The sequence below is a fragment of the Pezoporus flaviventris genome, unplaced genomic scaffold (genome assembly GCF_033815535.1).
Source record: "Pezoporus flaviventris isolate CSIRO_AGI_PZ_B2104156 unplaced genomic scaffold, CSIRO_AGI_Pfla_v1 ptg000002l, whole genome shotgun sequence".
In the NCBI taxonomy this organism is placed as follows: Eukaryota; Metazoa; Chordata; class Aves; order Psittaciformes; family Psittacidae; genus Pezoporus; species Pezoporus flaviventris.
The window spans coordinates 24,550,860-24,576,572 of NW_026892550.1; the positions used below are offsets into that span (position 1 = coordinate 24,550,860).

At 38.8% G+C, this 25,713-nt stretch overlaps 1 protein-coding gene across 2 annotated transcripts in view; it reads right to left on the bottom strand.

Annotated features, from left to right (window-relative positions):
• The window catches only part of CORIN (corin, serine peptidase), a 144,298-nt gene that overhangs the window by 86,516 nt on the left and 32,069 nt on the right, over nucleotides 1-25,713 (bottom strand). For both annotated transcript variants that reach the window (XM_061472008.1, XM_061471999.1), the window contains exon 4: nucleotides 10,098-10,308. In XM_061472008.1, coding sequence (XP_061327992.1) covers nucleotides 10,098-10,308 — 211 coding nt within the window. The remainder of the gene's footprint in view (nucleotides 1-10,097; nucleotides 10,309-25,713) is intronic.

Sequence of the window (25,713 nt, forward strand, 5' to 3'; positions counted from 1 at the left end):
TTGACTAGGCATAAAAAAATTTAAATTGTGCTTCTTTCCCCACCCCCTAAAAAAAAATAAATTATATACATCTGAAGAAAGGGTCCTATAAGAAAACATGCTAATCAACTTTAAACACAGGCAGTTTGGCTAATGCCGTAACATTGCCTATACTTTCCTTAGCATTCCTTGGAAAAAACAAACTTTGTATTTGTTACCTTTATACTGTCTCAGTTTGGAACCAAGTAGTAATGGCTCCTAAGGTGATAACTTCTATCCTAAGGTGATAACTTCCTTTTAATGGTGCTCTGAAGTGCACAGGGAAGCATGAGTTCTGGAAAGCTATGTGAAATTAAGGGTACTGGTAACAGTGATCTCTGTAAATGGGAGGCTGCCCTTTAGGCACAATAACTTCTGACTAAGTTGGGTAACGGCTCCTAAGGTAAAAACATGCTGACCTCAAGGTCTGAGTTCTGAGGGACAGTGCAAAGTATAATCATCTCATTTGGAATTTTTTCTGCCTTCTAAGTAATAGTTACACCATGCTAATAGAATAACTCCTGAAGTATGAAATTATTTATAATACAGCTTGAACTGAGGAAAAAGAGAGATCTTCAGAAATGCTACTTCTCAAATGCTGTTTCTTCCTTTGTTTCTTGGCAAGATGCTCAGTGCCAATGTTTCAATGTGAGCATTCCTTTCTTTGAAGTCAGATGTAAAGCAGCTGTTTCTTAACATTTCACTTGTATCTCATAAAGAACACATTCTAGTCTTAGAACAGCAGAAATAAAGATTTGTTTCTTGAATAATTATTTTTCCTCAGATCCAGAGCTGGCATTAGAGGATTTGTTTTCCTCTAATTCCATTCTCCGTGCAAATATTCCATCACTTTCTGAATCTGCTATTGTAGATTTTCTTTGTTTGATAAATACCTATTCATTATTTATTCAGTTCTCTGACTGAACTATCTCCAATTTGATTCCCTGTCCCTGTAATTGGAAAACGAACTCAGGTATGTTCAGCACATTCACTGAAACATGGTTTCAATCATGACCTTCCCTATGACACCTGTTATTATACATAAATATTTCCAAAGGAGGGAACTTTTCAGTGTTGTTTCACAGATATCGTAAGCTGACAGGTATTTTTTTGCTACTTTGAATCTCTACCCTGCGCATTACAACCAATTCACTTTCTCGTTGCTGCAAATCAGTTCTATTTCATCTTGAATTAGTGCATTAGCAATTTGAGGGTAGACTGGAGCTGAAAATTATCATTTACATTGTGCAGAAAACACTTTACTAAATGTTTCTCATGGTGTGCTGACTGCCATTAGCAATTCTATCCTCAATGTTTTATTTCTGAAAAAATTAGACTATGCAACCACTACTAGTACAACTAGCGGTGAAATTACAGGTGTGGGAAGGCACACTGACTGTGACAAAGGGCACAATGAATGAAAAAAAATGTTCATTTGCTCTGCTGATCTGGGCTTTCTCCAGTTACACACACCCTGTGTGTCCCTCATTGTCTGCTAAACAATAACAATGATATAAATTTCCTTTCTCGAATGCTTTAAGTCAACAACAAAAGACACAAAAATGAGGAGCAGTGACAGAGCACACTATTTGTGTCAGCAAGTATTCACAACTTCATCACACTATATTCCTCTCAAATTTGCGTTCACTTTTGACAGCATTTGACTCTACATGTTTTTCCTTAGCTGGATGTCTGACATTGTGTGGTTCAAGTCACAGCCATGCTCACAGGAACTACAACTAGACTTAAAAGCTGAAGGCTGTATTATGACTCTATTACATATTCACAGATAGCTTTTACAAAAGTGTATTTTCTGTACATAATCAGTCTAATGGATTCCTAAGGGCCTAAAGCCAAGATATGGCAACATTTAAACCTAAACATATGTGATTCCAAACATTCTAGATATAAAGCACTTCATCCACTGAACATCACCTATGCTTTATTCATGATGAAAAAGCTGAAGTTCATGACTTTCTGTTTCAAGGCTGATGAATAAAATAAATAGATATTCTTGACAGACAACCATTGCCAAAATTCCAGCTGGAATAGCCTGTTTGAATCATGTTAACTTGATTGGTAAAAGAGGCACCACCAAAAAGAAAGCATATTAAAGGATGAAGCAACTCCCACAGGATGTGAAAAGGCAGATTGCAAAGTCAGGAAACAAGTGAAAGCCACTATGCAAGCATCTGAAAACAGCCTACATGCCATGTGCTTGGGTCATGGCAAGAAAGACACTGGGTGGAATCATAAGAACAACCTAGAAGGACAAGGGGGGGGGGGGGTGTTGGTGTTGGATGTGTGAGAGAAAATCATCCCACCTTACCTCAGAAGATACTGAGTGATCATCACCAATGTGGTAGCTTAAGTTTTTAATCCGGTAGTGACAATTCTTAATGAAGCCACCACAGATAGGATACTATGACAGGGGATTCTAAATGTCCTTCCAGGCAGGCTTCTCAATACAATTACTTTAAAAATTACTCTGAAACTGTAACTTCACATGTGTGTAAAACTTAAACATTTCTTAAGAGCTGGAGAATGGCAAAGTTCTCTGTAAAACTATAATTTGACATCTCCACGCAGGTGCATTATAAAAGGATAGTGTAGCAGCCGTGTCACTGACTGTTCACCCAGAGTTCTTAGCAGCTGCTATGTTGTCCTGGCATATTTACCTGCTTTTGACACCAAAATCAGGTGGATTAAAACAAGACTAAAACATGCCACTGGAGGACTGCCTATCCAAACTCATACACAGTCGTAAATCATTCACGTACAATTAAAGCCATTATGGAGATTGCATAATGAATACTGATTTAAATATATGCTAACAGCTTCCTGTTCAAAATTTTAAAATGAAAATTCTTGTTAGCTGTGTAAAGAAATCTATGTGACTCAATCAACTTTTCTCCTAAATGTTTCAAAACCTTCAATTAACCCTAAAAAAAAGTTTTTATATAACGTCTTATTGTTTTAAAAAAATCTAAATGTGCACTGTGGCAAAAGAAAAATAAATAAAAATTCATGTCTACTTTACTGTAAAAAACACTCTAAGCAGGAGAAATAAAGAACATGGATAAGCTTAGAGTGCAGGTCACAAAAGCAGGAAAAGGGAAATAGCAATAGCCACATCACTGATCTCATTCATGGGTCATACAAAACATGACAAACAGATAGCCCTTAGTCTATAAAGAGTGATTCTTTTCCACATTCTCAGAGGACCTGAAAGAAATTTTCTTCCTTCCACCTCACCCCAAATTTGTCTAAAACTGTTGTTAGTTTACAATAAAAGATACATATGTATTTCTGGATTTATTTTTGGACCTAATATTTCATTCGAATTTCTACCCATAATGAAAATGAAGCATTTTCTTTTCTTCCTTTTTATAAAATTACAGAAAATAAATTAAAAGAAAGGAAAAAACCAAAACCAAAACAGAACACAAAATTGAATTTGCCATTATGAGTCATAAGACAGCTATTTAGAACCATAGAATCATAGAATAGTTAGGGTTGGAAAGGACCTTAAGATCATGAAGTTCCAAACCCCCCTGCCGTGGGCAGGGACACCTCATGCTAAACCATATCACCCAAGGACTTGTCCAACCTGGTCTTGAGCACTGCCAGGGATGGAGCATTCACAACCTCCCTGGGCAACCCATTCCAGTGCCTCACCACCCTAACAGGAAAGAATTTCCTTCTTATATCCAATCTAAACTTCCCCTGTTTAAGTTTTAACCCGTTACCCCTTGTCCTATCACTACAGTCTCTAATGAAGAGTTCCTCTCCAGCATCTCTATAGGCCCCCTTCAGATACTTGGAAGGCTGCTAACAAATATCAAAGGATATCTGACTGCATACAAACTATTCACAACTGCTTAGAATCTTTTTTCTATTAACCTAATTTCCAGTAGTTAATTTCCCATACCTCCAACATACCATGTAGCCCTAATTCTGAGCCTTTTGGCTTTCTACTGGCTACTGGCATGTGTGGCATAGGTATTACAACACAATAAAAATATTTGCTACATATAGACATTAACACGACAAACTCCTTTGTAAGAAAGAGCCTGAAAATCAAAGAAAGCATTTCCCCTCCATTATAATATTTCATCCTTTAGAATAAATCTGAGAGGGGAAAAAGAAAAAAAAAAGGACAAAAAAGCAAAACGTCTAATTATAGCAGAGAATTTTTTCCCCTTACACTGAGTAAGTGTGAGATCACAAGTAAAATGAATGAATGTTAATGAGCTAAATGAATTCGCAGACTTTAATCAAGAGGAAAAATAATATTGTATGTAAAGATACAGGATATAAAAGTTACAGGCTCAGTTCTCTGCTCTGCTGCAAATATTACTGTGGGGATCTGTTACAGAGTGCCTGATCAAGAGGACTCTGTGGATGAAGCGCTCTATAGACAGATAGGAACAGCCTCACGCTCACAGGCCCTTGTTTTCATGGATGACTTCAACCACCCTGACATCTGTTGGAGGGACAGTACAGCCCGGCACAAGCAATCCAGGAGGTTCCTCAATTGTGTGGAAGATGACTTCCTTCTGCAAGTAATAGAGGAGCCAGCAATGAGAGGTGCCATGCTTGACCTCGTGCTCACCAACAGGGAAGGGCTTGTTGGAAATGTGACACTCCAGGGGCAGCCTTGGATGCAGCGATCATGAGATGGTCGAACTTGAGATCCTCAGGACAGCGAGCGTGCAGCAAGCTCACTGCCCTGGACTTCAAAAAGCAGACTTTAGCCTCCTCAGGAGCCTGCTTAGGAAGGTTCCATGGGATACAGCCCTAGAGGGCAGGGGGACCCAAGACTCTTGGTTGATATTCAAGGATCACCTGCTACAAGCTCAGGAGTGTTGCACCCCAACTAGAAGGAAATGCAGCAGGAGGGCCAGGAGACCTCCTTGGATGGATAAGGAGCCCCTGAGGAAAATTCAAAGGAAAAAAGAGGCTTATAAAAGGTGGAAGCAAGGACAGGTGGCCTGGGAAGAATACAGGGATGTCATCTGGGAAGCTAGGGACCAAGTTAGGAAAGCTAAGGCCCAGTTAGAATTAAACTTGGCTAGGGATGTGAAAGATAACAGGAAGGAATTCTATAGGTACATTCTCGGGACAATGTAGGCCCCCTCCAGAAGCTATCAGGAGAAGCGGCTGCCCTGGATTTGTAGAAGGCTGAGGTTCTCAATGACTTCTTTGCCTCAGTCTTTGCTGGCAAAGGCTCTGACCACACCACCCAAGACTTGGAAGGCAGATACAGGGACTGTGAAAATGAAGACCCTGGGCCCACTGTAGGAGAGGATCTGATTAGAGACCATCTTAAGAACCTGAATGTACACAAGTCCATGGGACCTGATGAAATCCATCCACGGGTCCTGAAGGAGCTGGTGAATGAAGTTGCTAAGCCGCTGGCCATCATATTTGAGAAATCATGGCAGTCAGGTGAAGTTCCTGATGACTGGAAAAAGGGAAATATAACCCCCATTTTCAAGAAGGGGAAAATGGATGACCTGGGGAATTACAGACCAGTCAGTCTCACCTTTGTGCCTGGCAAAATCTTGGAGCAGGTTCTCCTGGAAGGCATGCTAAGGCACAGGAAAATCAACAAGGTGCTTGGTGACAGCCAGCATGGCTTCACTAAGGGGAAATCCTGCCTGACCAATTTGGTGGCCTTCTATGACGGGGCTACAGAACTGATGGACAGGGGTAGAGCAGCTGATGTCATCTACCTGGACTTGTGCAAAGCGTTCGACACTGTCCCACACAACATCCTTGTCTCTAAATTGGAGAGACATCAATTTGATGGATGGACCACTCGGTGGATAAAGAACTGGCTGGATGGCCGCACACAAAGAGTTGTGGTCAATGGCTCAATGTCCGGCTGGAGACCATTAATGAGTGGCGTCCCTCAGGGGCTGGTGTTGGGACCACTCTTGTTTAACATCTTTGTCACTGACATGGACAGTGGGATTGAGTGCGCCCTCAGCAAGTTTGCCGATGACACCAAACTGTGTGGCTCGGTTGATATGCTGGAGGGAAGGAATGCCATCCAGAGGGACCTTGACACACTTGTGAGGTGGGCTGATGCCAACCTCATGAAGTTTAACCATGCCAAGTGCAAGGTCCTACACCTGGGTCGGAGCAATCCCAGGCACAGCTACAGGTTGGGCAGAGAAAAGATTCAGAGCAGCCCTGTGGAGAAGGACTTGAGGGTGTTGGTCGATGAGAAAATGAACATGAGCCAGCTTCAGTGTACGCTTGCAGCCCAGAAAGCCAACCATATCCTAGGCTGCGTCAAGAGGAGCGTGACCTGCAGGTTGAAGGAGGTGATCCTGCCCCTCTACTCTGCTCTTGTGAGACCTCACCTGGAGTATTGTGTGCAGTTCTGGTGTCCTCAACATCAAAAGGACATGGAACTGTTGGAACAAGTCCAGAAGGGTCACGAGGATGATCAGGGGACTGGAGCACCTCCTGTATGAAAGTAGTCTGAGAAAGTTGGGGCTGTTCAGCTTGGAAAAGAGAAGGCTGCGTGGAGACCTCATAGCAGCCTTGCAGTATCTGAACAAGGGCTATGAGGAAGCTGGTGGGGGGGACTTTCTGTTAGCGACTGTAGTGACAGGACAAGGGGTAACGGGTTAAAACTTAAACAGGGGAAGTTTAGACTGAATATAAGGAAGAAGTTCTTTACTGTAAGGGTGGTGAGGCACTGGAATGGTTTGCCCAGGGAAGTTGTGAATGCTCCATCCCTGGCAGTGTTCGAGGCCAGGATGGACAGAGCCTTGGGTGACATGGTTTAGTGTGAGGTGTCCCTGCCCATGGCAGAGGGGTTGGAACTTCATGATCTTAAGGTCCTTTCCAACCCTGACTATTCTATGATTCTATTAGATGATTCTATGATCTTACTTGGTCTTGGCTTCCCTAGCTATTAATGTGACAGTATTAAGTGTTAAGACAAGTTTTTAAAATCTGATTTTGAAGTCATGCTGGAAAGATCTCACCCATTCACCGAAGAAGGAAGAAGCTTAATAATGCCTTAAAAAAAGGTCTCTTACTATCCAAATTATGAGCAAGTAATAAGCAAGCAAAAGGTCTCACTGTACTTTAACTTTCCACGTTCCATTCTCACAGAGGTTTTAGCTGTATTTTCAAACTTCACATTTATTGAAAATTGTATTTTAAAGGTACTGTTGCATAATTTCTTAAAAGAGCAGGGCTGCCTGAGTGTACGACCAGTTGCCGGAATGAAATATATGTTTTAATATTAATGTATTTTTACTGTCACACAGGATTTCCACTGCAGTAAGATACAGAATAACAATTTTTAAGAGCAACAGTATTGTGGCAGCCTTCAGAAATCCCAGTACCTAACTACACTTTGTGTTACACAAACACTGAAGATGCTCTGCTTGGAAACGTAATCTCTTTCAAGTGTTAATGAATACAATGTTTATAAACACATAAAAGATAAATGTGAAACAGACACAAGTTTAAACATCAGAGCAAAGCTATTTAATAACAACACACTGGACGCCAAGGATTTGCGTTGGTAACTTTCCTTCTTGTAATGTGTAATTACTGCTCCTATGGCTGCAGCTGTCAACACAGTTGCCCTTGACAATACTTAAAAGAAGGTAGTATCAATAGATGAAAAATTATGATCAAAGATGCAGTGGCAATTAGAATGAAACATCTGTAACTGTCTGGAGGAACCAGACAATGTCAGTAACAGCTGTTCTCCATGCTGGTGTACGTTTTGTAATACTGTATGTTAAAAACAAACATAGTTCCCAAAAAAGGCCTACAGCATATGGTCATACCCCCATGCATTAACATCATGGTGTTTCCACAGTGGCTTTTCTTCTCCTTCAGTATGTTTCTACCTCCCAGATTCAGATTCCCCTACTCTCTAAAACAGGCCTGTCTCTTCCACTTTCACACCTGCACTCAACTTGTACAAGGTAACCAAGAGCCTTTCATACCAACAGTTTTCTCCAGATCTCACTCATCTGGGGAAGGGTGAAGGAGGGAAGAGGAGGAAGGTGTTAAACAACTACTTTTTGCAGATATGATACTTCTGAAAAATCATTATTCTCAGCTTTGAAATGCATCTCTTTGCTTGCAATAATTGGATGCTACAAGAAACACAGTAATCATGAAAATCACTCAGTTTCCTACAGGAAAATGTGTTCTCTTTAAAGAAAGAAGCAGAAGTTAAACCAGGACAACTCAGGTTTAGCAAACTCGATTTAAAAAACCAGCACTTCATCAATCCACCCTTATGGTCCTTCCAGTGATTGCTACTCAGTCTACATTTTCAGCATCCCCCTTGACACACTCTAGAGACAGAGGGTTACTCAAAGTGAAATCAGATTCTAACATAATCCTGCATCATTCACAGTCTCACTTTCGACTTTCTTCCCAATTGGCCTGAAGAGGCAGGAACAGTTTCCACAAAAAAAAAAAAAAACAAAACAAACCGACATTGTAAAGTAAGAACTAAGGGAATCACTGTGACCTCCAGAACATTAAACCAGGATGGGAATTCAGTTCCAGCTTTGGCATTAGAAACTAATGGGACAAGGTTACTGTTGGTGAGATGGTGGCAACAAAAATAAACCTCTGACTCCTGAATCTCAAATTATTTTGGTTGCCACTCAAAACCAGACCAAAACCTGTATGTTCCAAACATTAGTTTAACTTCTATCCTTTTTAAGTTAGCAAAGTAGTTGTCATAATGTAAGCCCTGCAAGAAAATTTCTTCAGGAAAGAAATGCAAAAGGAAAGGTAAAAAAGTTATCCTTTCACAACTTTGATTGATTTATGAGCTTTGCACATTTGACACACACCACTCGCTCTCAAAAAGTTTGTGGAAGTCAAATTCCAAACAAGACCAAGTAAGTGAAGCAAACAAGAAATGGTCTCTTCTGTTGCTGAACATTAAAATGCATCAATTTATTACCTGAACCCACTTTTCTTGTTTTGTTCTATAATTTTGAGAAACAGCAGGTAGCTTAAGGCTGTATGTTACCAGATTCTTTAACTGGAACAATTTTAATACTGAATTAGAGCAGAGGGGCTATAATTACTCATGCAATGAATTAAACAGAGTTAATTGAAAATAGTTTTCAGTAGTCTAACAAAGATAGGCACACAGGTGCATTTGGATTAAACAGCTCAGCCCATCTAATGGTCAGCCTCATTCCATCGTTACCCTCTAGTGGAATGGCAGGCATATATTGCCTGGAGTGGGATCGTCATTCTCATTGGCAACTATATTTTAGACCTCATAGAACATTTTTCATAAGCATCATGTCCCTTCTAAACTGCACAGCTTCCAGCATCTTGATTCTTGCTATATTAATTGAATCACTTATTCAATTGCCTTATTCCCTTCCACTGAATTTCACAGTGAAGAAATTGGAAATAAGGAGAAAGAAATCTACCATCTCTATTTTCCCTTTTTTCCTTTTTGTGCCATTTTTTGACTTTAGCACTGTTAAACTGTCTGATCCTTTTCCCAAATCAAGCTTAATGAAAAAAGTGCATGCATATGATAGTAATGCTGTGTAATTACATAAATGGAGAAACAGAAACATGCTTAAGCTTCCAAAACAGTTTGTCACTCTGAATATATTCTGCTAATCTAGTGTCATAGAACATATTTTTAGTATTAACTTCTCTGAGGAAAAGACTAAAAAAAAATTTGAAGTTAATTAACTGCTGCCACACTTTATGCCAATGTTATAAATATCTAATGTTGTTACAAAGCATTCCATTTTGAATCATACAGATTGGAGCAATGAGGTACAAGGATTCTGGATAGCCTTTTTTAAGAAAATAGGCCTGACTGCCCTAATACTGCTGTTTTATTCCATACAGTGGCATTATTTTTTCTAAGAGAACTCTATTGCAGTTGGCTTACCATGGCAGAAATATTGTGACATGTCTGACAGACAGGAGTTTTGCAATGAGAAGGTCATAGGCTTAGTTTGGATCTCCCCTTGTCTGATTAGACAGAGTTTTTTACCACACTTGGCTCTAGTCACTGACTGATTTTCATTCCCAAATACCTGTCATCACCGTCACTGATGCATTCAGGAAGAGCAAGACTACAGCCAAACAGCATGATGTGTTGATAGCAGCTGAGACGACCGAGATAACTGAAGAACTTCAGGAACTTTTCCATTTCAATACTTTTGACAATGGAAAGAACTGAAGTTACAGTGGTGTAGTTATATGGCAGCATTTGGCACTGACTGTTGGTGATACTTATGCAGGCACCTGTGAAATCAAAACAATATATTTAGAACAAAAGTATTGCCAATTAAAAGGTGGTTCAAAGCACATATTGAATTGATTAGTCATTACATATACTATATAAGCAATGCCTGTACCTCACAGATAAGATTACGTTCCATAATGATGATATAATACTGTCCAAAAATAAGTATCTAAGAAAAAAAAAAAAAGAAAAAGCAATCTGGAGAAATCTGGTAGCTTACTTTGGAAAACCAAATAAACTTAGATATTTTCACAATCCTCTGACTATCTACAAAAACACACTAGAAATAACACAAAACTAATTTCTTTGACGCAAATTGGACAAACACACCATAAGAATAGCCTGGATGCAGCCAACTTTGTCTGAAACTAAGAATGGAAGTCATACAAAAAAATTAAGGCTAATCAGCTGCTCTGATTTCAGTGCTCTCATAAAGTTTCTCTTTTTGCTACCGTTCTACTTTACAGCTGGCTTTCCTACCAAAATCATCAGCTTGCTTACCTGTTTTTTCACCAAGGTGATGGCTGTACCTCCACAGTCTTTCTTGTCTATCCTTCCAACATAAAATTATCTGATTTTACAGGTTGAACACCAACATCTGTCCTAAACTGTTGTCCCATTCTTGACCTACCACAGAAGCCTTTCTCTGCTAATGACCATGAGCAGTAGGTCTCTCAGCTCTGTGTGATCAGCAGGTTAACTTACTGCACAAAGTTCTTGAGTGAGTTTCACAAGCCATAAATCAAATTCAGGATTGTCATCAAGAATAAACTATTAAAATCTAATATTTATGACAGCTCCCTACTTCATGAAGGCCTTTCCAAGCTCTCTAGTCAGGCTCCAGCAGAATTTTTTTTGCACTCTGAGCATATCCACAATCTACAATAAGCAGGGATGTCAGCTCATTTGCAAGACCAGACTGCCACTAGTCATACTGTAAAACTCACGCTAAATGACCATCCCAACTCTAGCCTTCTGAAGGCTGAAAACTCTTAAGCACATTCAAGCTTTAGCATTCCTATTACTATCTGAGCAAACCAGACACAGGTAGCACCAAATGGGGTAGATTCTTTCCATCATCAGACATTTTGGGACTGGCTTCTTCCAAGAATTGTGTGGGTTGTTTACAAGGATTCAGCAGGTCTGCCTTTTCCTCACTTTCAGTCTAGACAGAGTCGTCACTGCCTAAATGCTCTAGTGGCAAATGCTGATATCTGTGGACTAATACAACCTGACATAAGGGTAGGGAAAGTAAAGCATAATTAAGAAAAATTTCATTAGAGCTTTTCCAAGATGCAATATCCTTGAAGGGATAGATAATAAAAAGTAGGTTTCAAATTTTGTCTAGACATGGTAAAAAATAATCCCTATTTTTTTCAGTGCCTGACAAGTATATTCAAAGTTCCTCCCCTGTCTTCTCCCTTTCCCAAAATCTCAACAGAATCTAGGGAATTTGATCTTGCACTGCTAAAATAATAGCAAATCTCTCATTCTAGTCAAGCTCAGACTATGTCCACAAGTCTCCATGTTAAGATTCCCATTTGCCACCACTGCCAACAAGAAACCCTAACAACAGTAGTGCCTATTTTCTGCTACAATCTCTTCTCACTCCTACACCACAGTGATTAACGGATCTGCTCATCCAGGAATCACATTCTTCCATACAATTCAGGGACAAATTCTTCATTTAGAATTAAAAGTAAATGCCAGTAGATCAGCATAAGAGTGGTGAGAAATCAAGAGATTTTCAAGCCCACAGGGTGCAGTTTTCAGAAGTGTTTATAAGCTAGTACCTCATGCCAACGATTTTCAGTGCAAATTCGGCTGTGAAGTTTTACAGCTGTTTTTGAGAAATATCACCAGGATAGCACCAGATCTACCTGTTAGGCTGTAAGACTAGAACAGATTTTCAGGGGAAAGTCAAAAAAAAAAAGGTGGAAGGAAAGGAAGAAAGGAAATTCACTTCAGAATCACAAAGCTTTCTTTTAAAAGATGCCATCTCTTTAACTTTGACTTTTGCACAGTACCTTGTCGTGCTATTACAAAGTGAAGTCTCCCTCCATTTTTTGCATTACATTTTGTACTTGAACAAATTCGTTGCCATTTATTTGTACTGCAAAGATTTTATCTCTTTTTTTTTTAAGCAACACCTTTACTGCTGGGGAAAGCTTAACAAGAAAATACAAAAGTCCTGATTTAGATTACAAATGTTGAGGCTTTTAAAGCAGAAATTCTTTAAACTGCTAACGTCTCCATAGTTATCTCTTGCCTACATTATTTTGCTGATGCAGGGACTACATTCATAAACCATTGAGATAAGGGAATATGATACTCAAACAAAATTCTGGGTCTCCCACATGTAAAAACAAAACAAATAACCTCCACACTAAAATTATTTAAATAAATCAAATTATCCTAAATTGGGGGATGGGGAGGAAAGGGGGACACACAGGGCTTACACAAGCAAAATTTCAACAAAACGATTCACAAAAACATCGCATATCTCCTGAGGCACAATTGCGAAATAGTCCCTGCCATAGCACATGTGTGGGCTCCTTTAGACCTTTCAAAATCCACACAATCCTGACAAAGAAGAGCTACAGTTCTCCAGAGCTAACTGATCTTTTAGGAGTACCAGACCTCTCCTAAGATGCCCACAGACCTCTAACCCAGCAGCAGGCACACATATTGTTACACTTTGCCCAGAACCTCTTAAGTTTCATACAACCATGAAAGTCGGTCATACTTTGAGTGACACATTATTTCAGAGCAAGGTTGTTTTACTTAAACCAAGATAAGGAGAAAACTCAAAGATTCTCTATTCCAATCATTTGCACAAAATAAGTCCCTCCATTAATTCTTGCATCAAGCCAAATAGCAAGGGACAGACAGAACATACCTTTCAGACAAGCAAGTCTGCTCAGTGCCAAATGGCTCTTTATAGAGGCAAACAGGGATACAGACACAGCACTCATAGTAAGGCAAGTAGGAGAAAAATAAGGAAAAGGAACTGTTTATTTAATGAGCCTACTGCTCATTTAAAAAAAAAAAAGAAAGAGAAATTATGGAAAAATATATTTCAGTATGAAGAAGGGTATTTTTTCCCCCAAAATAAACAGAAAAACTGAGTAATTACACTCAAAACCTGCCACAGATATAATAAAAGAATGCAGTAAACCTCAAAATGCATAACTATTCTACCAAATTACTAAATTCTGCTCTATATGTACAGGTTGAATGCATTTTAGGAACTATGTGGCCCTTCAGTGCCAGAATACTAATCTGACTGGTGGCATAACGTACTAGTACTAAACATTTTTCAAACCAAGCAGGAAACAGCCCAGTGAAGATGGTAAATGCAAGTACACATAGAAAAGCCTCAACTTACTTCTTTTCTCTAGTAACAGTTCATTAAATATAAACTAGTCTTGGCAATACCTGGAGGGTGGGAACAACAAATGGGAATAATGTGAACAAAGCTGTTACTCAGAACAGCATGGCTCCTAATTATACGGGTTTTTTTCTGACATTCATGTAAATTGAGAGATTTGTGTTTATCACACTCTACCAACATCTTTAATCCTAAAATGTCTTAAAAATTTCTAAGAATCCCATTAAAAAGAGCAAAACCAAACTCACCCATTCTAACTTAGAAAGTCGTCTAACTGCTGCCTAAAGCAGCAGTTTGCAGACTTCTTAATGTGGAAATAACCTTCAGCATATGAATTTTGTCCCAATCCCAAGTTGCCATGTTCTCTTGACCTTAAAAGAATCTTGTGATTCTGCTTGATTTCACAATCTCGTATGTGAGTCATATGACTGTACAGAACGCCTTTTTTATCTCCTCTGTCCTGTTGCCATTGAATATCTGGATTATCATGGACTTCAGCTCCAGATCAAAGAAGCACTGCATTCTACTTAGCATCTAGTCTTTTCAGCAAAACATCTTTCTAAAACTCATTACTGTCTTCAAAAATGTTGATACCTCTTTTAATTTGCTATGACATCTTTGTACATTTTTTATTTTAATTAAAACAAAAGATGGACAGATTTCCTTGGCCTCCCTCCAGCAATGAAGTTCTCATGTACAGTCCACTTGGGACTGAACATTTGATATTGCATTTCAGATGTTTTCTCCATAACTTTGGGAAAGTGCCCCTCTAAGCAATTTTCTTCTGACACACTTCCAATAAACGCCAGGAACTAGGCTCTATCCTTCAGAATCCACCCAGCAGGCAACTCTACAAACTCTTTCCTCAGTTCAAGTATGAGGAGTTAAAATTACCTATTTCATAACAAAAGTGTAGTCTGCAATTTTTTCACATTAATGGTAGCTTGAAAATATGATTTCCACAACTCCGTGGAAACGTCCCGCAAGGGACAGCTTGGCTGCCGAGCGTGTACGCTGTGTGACTGTTCCCTTCTAAGCACATTCTCAGCCCCTTCCATTCATTATTTGCACACTTTACTGCTAGAAAAGTCACCCTAGCGGCGACTCAACACTGAGGCTGGGGAAAGTGTGAAGAGGAAGAAGCGGCAGAGAGGAACTTACACACTGACCACAACCCCATTCCCCATCCTCCTGCCTACTCACAGCAGGGAAGAGGTAGAGAAGTGGGGAATGAAGGACTGAAGTTGAGCTTGAGAAGGCTGGGGTGAGGGGAAGATATTTTACTTGTTGCATTTGTTTTGTTGCCATCCAACTCTACTTTTAATTGGCAATACATACAATTAATTTTCCCCAAGTCAAGTCTGTCTCATACCTGATGGCAATTGGTAAGTGATCTCCCCATCTTTCACTCAACCCAAGAGATTTCCAATCTTGTTTTCTTCCCCCACTGTCCTGTTGACATTAGGAAGTAGCTGGGTGGGTAGCTGGCAGCCTGCTAAGGGCAACACACCATAGTCTGATAAAAAATATTCTTTAGTTGCAAACTCAAGTAACATGAAAGAATAATCGAAAGCACTGAAACAATTCTACAAAGGAAATTTAGTTTTGCCTCATGCTTTGTTGCTCTGTCTTTTTAAATCACACCTTTATCCAGCCCAGGTTCCCCTTAGCCACATCATATTTGGATAATTTTTATGTGCTTCACACTGCATAAAGGTGCCTGTGACAGTGAAGATAAACCCCATGCCAACCAACCAGAACTTAAATAGAGACACTGGACTCAGAGTCATATGGAAAAAGTTTAGTGGAGTTGTGAGAGGAAGCCCAAGGGAAGAGGAAACTGTAGATCATCTTTCTGCATGGAAGGCTACATAGAAACAAGGAAGAGACTGGGACACATCAAAGATGCAGTAACAAAATCGAGTCCTTTGGATAGTTCCTCCTACAGGATAAAATCATTATGAGTGTCTGCGTCAGGCTACATTGAATATAAGAGTATAAACTGGAGGAAGACGTAACACAGAAAACTAAAATCAAGCTGTGGAAAGAAAAAGCTTTAAGAAACCTTGAAATTTTCAATTCTTTTCAAGTCTGATTAACATCTCTGGATCATTTGTATGATTTCCTTCAGTATAAAATTTTCAGTTCTTCCAAATAGTACTCTGTTGGCCACTCTGCAGGTGTTTGTGTCAGGACAGATTTTGAATCATAACTTGGAATTAATAAAGAAACTCCACAGTTTGGCCATAGTGCTCAAAATACACTAGTCAAATTAACTCGGTTTTCTTCATACTCTCAGGTTGGATCCACTTCACTTGGCTTTGGTTTTAAATCAGCCAGTTAAAGTTTGGTTTTTTTTTTTTTTAATTTTTCTGCTTCCCCCTTCAAGACTCCTAAAAATGCTTGTCTTTTTAGACATCTGTCCTAAATTTGCCATTGTAAATAGCAAGACAATGCATTTAATTTCTCCAACTATTTCAAGCTCTTCAGCATTTGAATGATTCTTGCCATCTGTTGGAGACCCCTGCTGTCCTCTCCCCAGAATCTCTCTTATTCTGGATGCAATGGAAAGTACTTTTTATATGACTTAACCTCCCATGTAATTACATTTCCTTTCATTTTCCATCTTTACCTCCCCTTCACTTTCTGCATTACAATGTCAGCTTCATCTGTAATTTCTACAATCTTGTGTTTTCAGATAAAGCTTGTATGTCCCTCTTCATATACTTTTCTCCCCATCCAAGACATAACAATCATTACTTATGAGCACATATTGCATTTCAATAATGAGTCCAATTACAATAAGTGCAATTTTCCTTTCAACGCATCCCACCTTGCTGGTGTTCCTTTGTTATTTTCTTCCACTTGGATTTCAACCAACTTTTCTGCACTTAAAGGCTTATGGTTTAGATAAGATTTGTAAGAAATTGTTTACACAATAATTTTAGAAGTACTTATGAAGGTGTAAGCTATTCGGAAAGAAATCATTTGTGCCTATTTTAAAATTTATTGTAACTGGTGTTTGTGCATGTTAAACTATTAGCTTAGGCCTAAAGAACCATTACACTTTTATGTCACTTCTCAGTTCCAAATTTTCACACTTGGAATGCTGAAACACTTAGAATATAAACACTGCATAGGCATTTTTATCTAAATAACATGCTAAACAGTTGATGTAACCAGGGTACATAGTCATCCTTCCAAAACTACACTTATCTAAATGAGAGGATAGCATTTGCTTTATAAGCAGTTCAAAATCATGTACATTAATGAAAACGTTACAAATAAAAAGAGTGTTCCTAAATTTATTTGCCTATATATTGCAAGCACTAAACTGAATATTTGAGACTGCCACATCAAACTTTAACTTTTCTCACTGGATATCCAAAATGAGACATGCAGTTCTGAAAAGCATTGAACAGGAGGAGGAAGAAGCAGTAAAGAGGAGCTTTTATGGACTGACCACAATCCTATCGCCCCTGTGCTGTTCACAGCAGGGAGGAGGTAGAGGAATGGGGAATGGAGTGAAGTTGAGTCTGGGAAGGAGGACAGGGTGGAGGGAAGGGGTTTTAGTTTTTGTCTTTGTTGTTCACCATCCAACTCTATTTTTAATTGTCGATACAACAAGCAATTAATTTTCCCCAAGTCGAGTCCGTTTTGTTTGTGATGGCAATTGGTAACTGATCTCCCTGTCTTTATCTCAGCCCATGAACTTTTCCATCCCATTTTCTCCCTCTGTCCTGTCGAGGAAGGGCAGTGAGAAAGTGTCTGGGTGGGCATCTACAGCCAGCCAAGGTCAATCCACAGCAATATTGCCCACTTAGCTTATGTATCTACTTTGAGAATAAAAGGGTTTGGGTTTTCTATGTTAAGTCGAATGAATATGTAAAACCAGTAATTACCCAGAAATTATATAGTACAAAGTGCTAGATAACTTAAAGATTTTTTTGCCATTGGTGGGTAAGTAAATTCTCAATATCTGTGCTGAAATGTACCTAAGCTTTAATGTGTATGATATAACAGCACAGAAAAATACAGAACAAGATGGCTTATCCTATTTATATTTAGAAAGCATGTATATCAGTCAAGGGCTGGGACACTGCAAGGTATCTTTAAAACTACTAGGTTTATACAATATTTTGCTCAAAATGAGAAGACTCCTTTTTAAACAGATGAAAGAAGACCTACTTGCATTTAAGTCTGTGCTGTTAAATAATTGTGTTGGACTGGACTCCATTAAAAAATGCTAAATATGCCACAATCAAGATTGGTAACATACACTTTAAATTCCTGATGACTCTGAAAATCAAAATCAAAGTCAAGCTAAATAAGCTTGTTCAGCATGTCTTTTGTTTTATAAGAACTTGCTTTTAGAATAACTAACCTATGGTTAATGCCAGTTTGGCATTCAAAGCTTTGAGTCATCTAAAGCATTTTGAAAACCAAATTTCACATAAAAGAAAAATTCCACAAATTTTGTAGCAACAACAGTGATTCGATATAAAAAGAAGCTTTTGCCTTTCTAGAACTGCCAAAACCAAAACAGATTAATTCCCAACTAGCATAGGAACAAGTCCATCAGTGATAGAATCATCACTTCCATGACACTTCTCATTTCCTTTGCAGCTGACAAACTACTTAGTTACACCATGGAAATAGAAAGCTCACACCTACAAGCATCTATTAAGCAGTCAGGAGGTGAAGGAAAAGACAACGGTAATACTCAATTCCTCACTGTTGGGAAAGTGCAATATTACAAACTGTTGACATCAGCGCCCCATTTCTAACACCATCTCTCTTGACAACACCAAAATGTCCTTGAGGAGCTGACAAATGTTTCTCTCAAGACTGCTACCACAGCCAATAAATTTTTTGGTAAACACTGCGTTGGTAGCCAGTGTAAAAGAAAGTGTTTGCAAACAGCAATACCTCCAGTACCAAAATGCAAAAAATATGATAGGATGGAAAAACAACGTGAAAAGAAGCTTCCCCTTCCCTTCAATTTATGAAAACTAAATCTTTTCCTTTGCTAGAGCTACGTTACACTGCAAAATTGAGACAAGAATTAAGATGCATTTGAGTAAAAGCACTAATTGCTTTTATTTTAGGTAATTATGGGCATAAATGATCCTGCTGATTTTCAGAAATCCAATTTATCAGAAGCACTTTACCCATGAAATGTAATGTATTAATCCCTAAAGAAAGGCTTAATAGGAGCATCTTTATACAGCTTCAATACAGCACAAAGACATAACCTCAAGAGGAATAGTACTAAGTTTGTTACATTTACACTTGGGTAGACATTTGACACACTCATGTCTACTGTGGGCTCTCATGCTTCAGTAACAGCCATGGTAGCCTCAAGATACAAACAAGTTATTGTCAGAATAAGCTTCTAACAGAAGGTCATAACTTTTCTTGGGTCAACCAACAGATTCAGAAAAACATTTCACAAGACAACTGAACTGATGCAATGGCAAAATACTGCTTCCTCTCAACCATCTATGCTTGCCATTTCCTTTAAAACAACTTTGGTGCCTTAGGCAGTGTTAGAGCTGAGTTTGTTCATCCAGGAGACAGCAAATACCAGTGCATAAAAAGAAGCATGCAAAACTGTTGGGCTCTGAGCAAAGAGAATGTGGACACCTTCTTAGCAGGAGAGGAAGGAGGAAAACAAGCTTTTGTACAGCAAACCCCATCTACAGATCTGAAATAGAAGTCAGGCTCCAAGACTAGCTGAGAACAATTGTTCTGCATTTAACTTTGTTCAGCTAATGAATTGTACAATTTGAAGGGAATGAATGACTCTCAGCTCCCCCTGTGCTCCACAGGCACCAAAAGGAGGGGTGATAAGGCTACTGACCACCTGCAGTAGAGAGAAAAACAATTCATTATCCCTCAGGTCACAGACTGGGGATTAGCCATGAGGGAAATGTAACTCTTATTTTAGAACAGGAGTTGAAGTGTTATCATAATTTTTTTTTAATGCAATCTGTACCAGCTGTTGTACAGTGGAGCACCACATCCAGTCTGCACCAGACATTTCTTGCTCAGAGCTTAATGCAGTCATAAATTCTATCTCAGTTATTCTCCTGACCAAAGGCAAGACTCTTCATTAAGCCACCTCATTTTTTGGAGCCCCACTTCCTTCACCAAGGTGCTTTTTTAATCCTTAGGCAGTCACAGCTGAGAGCAGGTAAGCTCACTAGCTGAAGCCGAGTCTGAACACCTACTCCCCATGAGGTGTGAGCTGGCCTGTATTCCACATCTGGTATTTTGATTAGTCGTTTCCTAATTACAGGATTCTTTAGTGAAATTGGAGACATATTTCTAAGAACCTACCATTAAAAAAACAAAAGGTACAAAATTAAATAAATTTTAGGATTACCGTTATCCTTGGAGACTACTTTCCATAGCATATGAGGTTGGACAGGATTTTGATATTGTTTTAAAACATGTGCATGACTTTCGTCCTCTTGATAGGCTTTGTAAAACAGACAACCAAAAATCCACAATGCAATAGAAAAATGGTAGCTTCCACAGGACCTAGGCAGGCATCCAGATGGTTTTGGTTGGTTGTTATTGTGTTGGGGGGGTTAACAAATGTGTTTTCAATACATGAAAACGACTGCTAGCTTGATTGATAACAGTTAAATATGCACCAATACTGTTATGTTCAAAACAAAACAAAAAAAAAAAAAAAAAAAATCAAACAAACACAGTGCTTTACCTTTTCTAACAGGATTGGAGATAATTTTGTCCTAAGTTTCATGGGGAAACTTGTTGTTTTTCTCTAACATTGGCAATTAAACAATAAACTATAGGAGAGCATTAAAGGAACCTTTCTGTATTCATTAATGGAATTATGTGAAAGAAATAAATGGGCTTTCCATTTGGGGAAAATTTTTTTCAACCATGCAAAATGCTCATTGTTTACTCCCTAAGCTCAAATATTTTTTTTATACCTTATAATCATAGAAATACTGGATGAAGGAGTAGCCTCCAGTAACCTCTGGAGGTCTCTAGCCAACTTGCTGTTCCAAGTGAGCTGTCACCAGCACAGTGTCATTCATGACTTCAGCCAAGCCTTAGAAACACCCAAGGATAGGGATCCCAGAGCCACTATGGGCAACACCACCCATCCAGTGAAAAAGCTTCTCCTCATTTCTATTCTGAATTTCTGCTATTTTATTATAGAGTATCATTAGGATTTTTTTTAATTACCACTAATAATAAAGGTGAGAAAGACAGATTTTATGCATGGATTAGTAGCTAAATTAACCTTTAACTGTTTGGGGCTATTTATTACTTTCTCAAATTCCCATCCCTGTAATGATTTTAAATGATGGTACTCATTATGTTGTTCTTGAATTTCATATGAATACAAAAAGTGACAGTGACTGTAAATCCCTTTCTGTTGTACCAGTTCTTTGACCTTCCAGTTTTTGGACAAAAGTTTCTATCTTACCATTTTATATTAATGATGGCTCTATACCCACACCTGGCTGCACTCTATTATAATCCATTACAGATGATGCAGAAGCATAAGGCAGATCAACTTTAATAAAACATAAAAATCACGTTGCTACCAGATGCAAGATGTACCTTTGGAAACAAAATGATCCATCACAACATAGATTAAAACATGTATTAACATCATCTTTTTATTGACATAATCACATGAATAATTTAATAGTTTTGGACAAGCTGATGGGTCTGGAAAGGAAGTCAGTGGCTGCAATTCTCAGCTAATTATCTTAAGACATTCCTTGCTTCATTGTTCCTGTCCTTGAAAGCTTCATATGAGGCTAAACATATGACATCTTGCTTAGCTTGTTGGTCAGTTCACAGTTCAATTTTGACAATAAACATCTGTTTAAACTACAAGCAACAAGATGTAAAAAACCATAATGGATGCATAAAAGGCGTAAAGCTGAAAATCCTTCTGCTCTTTGAAGTTTTGAAGGTACACAGATGCATAACCCCAGAAGTACACACACATTATTTAAAGACTAAAACAAAGCTGAATCTGTAGTTATTTCCAAGGAGGGAATCATAGAATCATAGAACAGTTAGGGTTGGAAAGGACCTTAAGATCATGAAGTTCCAACCCCCTCTGCCATTGGCAGGGACACCTCACACTAAACCATGTCACCCAAGGCTTTGTCCAACCTGGCCTTGAACACCACCAGGGATGGAGCATTCACAACTTCCCTGGGCAACCTATTCCAGTGCCTCACCACCCTTGCAGTAAAGAACTTCTTCCTTATATCCAACCTAAACTTCCCCTGTTTAAGTTTTAACCCATTACCCCTCGTCCTATCACTACAGTCTCTAATGAAGAGTGGGATCTCCCACTCTAAAGTAAACCACACTGCTGAGAGGCCAAAGGGTAAAGACAGACAGATGTACAAGGGCAGTGTGATAGTTACTCACAGTACTCATTACGGTATTAATCCCAACAGATACCTGAGGTCTGTTAAATACCCTATACAGATGGCATTTGGGAAGATGATAATCTACACACAGAATAGCTGCAATATTCCTTCATGACTCCTTCATGAATTTATTAAAGGGAATTGAAATCGTAAGTTTAGCAAGAGGTAAATCTATGCAAGTGCTAGCAACCCCATTACAATTCTGACACAAGCATTTGAAGTTTTTTGCAAACTTAGTTACCTAAGAACAGCAATGCACAAGGTGATAAAAGCTAGCAAGCTTTTCCTTCCTTATAAACTTCAGTTATAGTGGAAAATCTCTCTATATTCTTGTCCTGGGTATAGGGCCATCATTACACTCTATAAACCATGACAATTCTAAATAGAGAGTAATGACTTTTAAGAATCTTTTGTATTTCAGATAATCCATCTTATATGTCAGAAACGTAATGATTTACTTACCAAGTTATGCCCATCCATCCATATGAAACAGCAATGGTAGAACAAGCAAACTGATGAAAGCTAGTCTCTTTATTGGATTTAGTGAAAATTCACCACGTGTTTCTCTTCTAAGTCACTAATTTTGCCATGCTAACTGCAAATTCAATTTTAAATTTCTGCTAGACAAGAAAGCCTGAATGGCTCTAGTGATTATTTTTTTAATGAGGACTGCGTTGCCAGAATTTTAGGAGACACTCTTTCCCTTTGTTTATTTAATTTTGAGAGAAAATGTAGGCATAGGCGAGGTAAAGAAACCAAAGCTATTGCTAGAAAGCACTCTCAAGCATGAACTCAAGCACCAACAAATTTAATAGTTACCGTATTGATGTACTCATGCTTGCATTTGCATGGAAAACCACAGCTGAGTAGCTAAATTCCTAGCCTGGGACTTAGGAGACCACTGTTTGTGTTCTTCTGTGGTAATATGAAAAACCAAAACCATTTTCCCCTTCAGAAGAAAATCATGTTTTAACATTGTGAATTTTTTTAATTTTTTTTTTTTTAGAACAAGAATACCCATAAAGATCTACCATGGGTCTACCACTACTATTACTTCACATATACTTGGGTCTATTCCAACTTGTATGAGTAATTAAACATAAACTGAGCTAGAAGACAAAGTGATTTATTAGGTCACTGCTTGAAATACTGGGGACTAGGGAGATGCAAGCCTATGGTTTGACTTGGGATACAGTTACTGGATACCTTAGCTTCTGCAGAAAAAACAAAAAAGTCTTTACTAGGAGCAGCACTAGCCAGGGAATTTCTTGCTTCCATGCCACATGGACATATCCCATCCAGCTATCCCCCCAGTGGTCCTCATACTGCTCTTTTCTACTAAACAGAAAACTGGGCCAGACTATTTCTTTGCAGATTATAGTAGTGGCAGAACACCAAACACAAAGTAAGAAATGCTGGGTAGAGACAAAGAGGTTATGTCATGTTTGAATTAAACACAGCTAAATGACAGAGAGGACAGCGATAACCTCTAGGCAGAGCAAGGGATTGCAAATAAATTCAACTGCTCTGTTTCAAAGGTGCGTATGAAATGTGAACAGACCCAAGGGTCTTCCGCATAATATTTGCCATTTATGAAAAAAGTAAAAGACAAAACAAGCAAACATAAATCCTATGCTTTTTGAAACATCCAACAAGTCCTCTGATGCAGGCAGGAACTGAACAGGAACCAAACCCATGTTCATTCAGGATGCGTGCCTTTTCTAGCACTCTGTCAAGTACATTCAGAATAACCTGCAACTGGAAAAAACATGTGCCTTACCTCTATCTACCTTGCTCCTTACTCAGCTCTTTCCCAATGAAAGGTCTATAGGCCCAGTGCTGTTCCTGCGCTCCCTCAGATGATGTCAAATGCAGAAAGGTACTGCAGAAAATGATCAAGCTTGCTCATGTTCCTTTTCATATTAAGTTTGGAGCACTGTCACAGATCTCCACTGAAACTTTCTTTGTGAAATTCAAGGGGCTTGGAGAAAAGTACGAGAGACTTGGCACAAAAGAAAAGGGATATTAAATATACATATGCATACACAGCAATAAGTGAAAGAAACAAAATCAGATGCCAATACCTCTTGTCCCAGTGCATATTCCATTAGTTTACAGGATGTTTTTCTAGGAAGAATGTCAGCCCTCACTCTGTCTCCTTCTTCCTGTCTCCCCAAATCAGTAGTATTACAAAACAGGGAATCTGCTTCATTTGAAATGAAAACATCCCACTCAGTCTCATACACTCCCCTGGTCAGTTTCCCACTTTACTGCTTAACTGCAGACTATTTTGGTTTCAAAGATCAGAAGAGTACCAATAAAACTGTACTGATATTTATCTTGACAAAATATCCTCTGTTCTTTAACGTAATTATTATTTAGTGTATGTCCCTTTCCTGTTAAGCACTGACTGACAGATGAACAGAATATTACTGTGCATTTCTTAATTCCATGAATATATACTACTGAACCTACTGGTTCACCTAAGACTCCCTTTCCTGATGTTTTTGCTATCAGAAAACTCTCCCATGAATGATCCTAGTGACTTAGGACCATGGCCTATGCCTTCAGAAAACATTTCAACATGAAGTCATGCAAACTCAAATCCCTCAACAAGAAAAACATATTCCTTCACTTGCTTTCTAACAAGAAGGATACATTTATCTTGGAAGCTGACTTCTGGTAGGGGCCAGCATTAGAATTTAGGGCAAGTATAAGGAACAACCACCTAGGAATATAACAACTTCTGGCAACCTAAAATCTTGAGTTTTCACAAGTCACTGGACTATTGTGTTTAAAAGGCCCCAATAGACCAACCCCTCATCAAGTTCTCCAAGCATTTTCATACTTTCTGGTTTTCTCATCATCCCATGGCAATGAGTTCCACATTGTCTCTTTTTTTTTGTGTTAACATACTGTCCAATAACAAAAAAATACCCACAAAAACACTAAAAACCAACCAAATGAAAAGCACCTACTAATACAATTAAACCCAGTGACTAACTGTTCCCTGTTCCATTTCACTAGGACACTCAAAATGGTATGGGTAATTGCCACAACGCTCAGTCTTTATCCAGCTGTTTTCCAGGAGGAAAACATTGTCTTCCTCCTATTAGTGTCTTCTCACTAAGAAATTCCATGCCTTCACAGGTCTGGTTGCTCACTATGTGCCTTTCACAATTCTATTATCTTTCTGACCTTAGACACTGATGTAATGAAATTTTCTGGATTACTCTTCACGGAGTTCAGGACAATACCCAACACCCTCTTTGCCTTCTTGACAGCCACAGGGCCAGACTGCTGTCACAGCAAAGCATCAGGTCTTTGTTTATTTGGTGGCAAAGCTAGCTGAGAGTCCAGCATTGTGCTGCATAGAGTTAGGGTTGCTCCCCACCCTCCAGCATTCTTTTGTGCCTATTGGCACCATCATCTAAATATTTTATCAGTCCCTCTCTCCACTATGAGACTTTAATGTGATTCCCAGCTATTTATTGTAAGACAGCTAATTTTGTATTAGCAGATAGGTTGTTGAGTATTCACCATTTTTCCAGATCAGAAAACCCTGTAAGACTCCA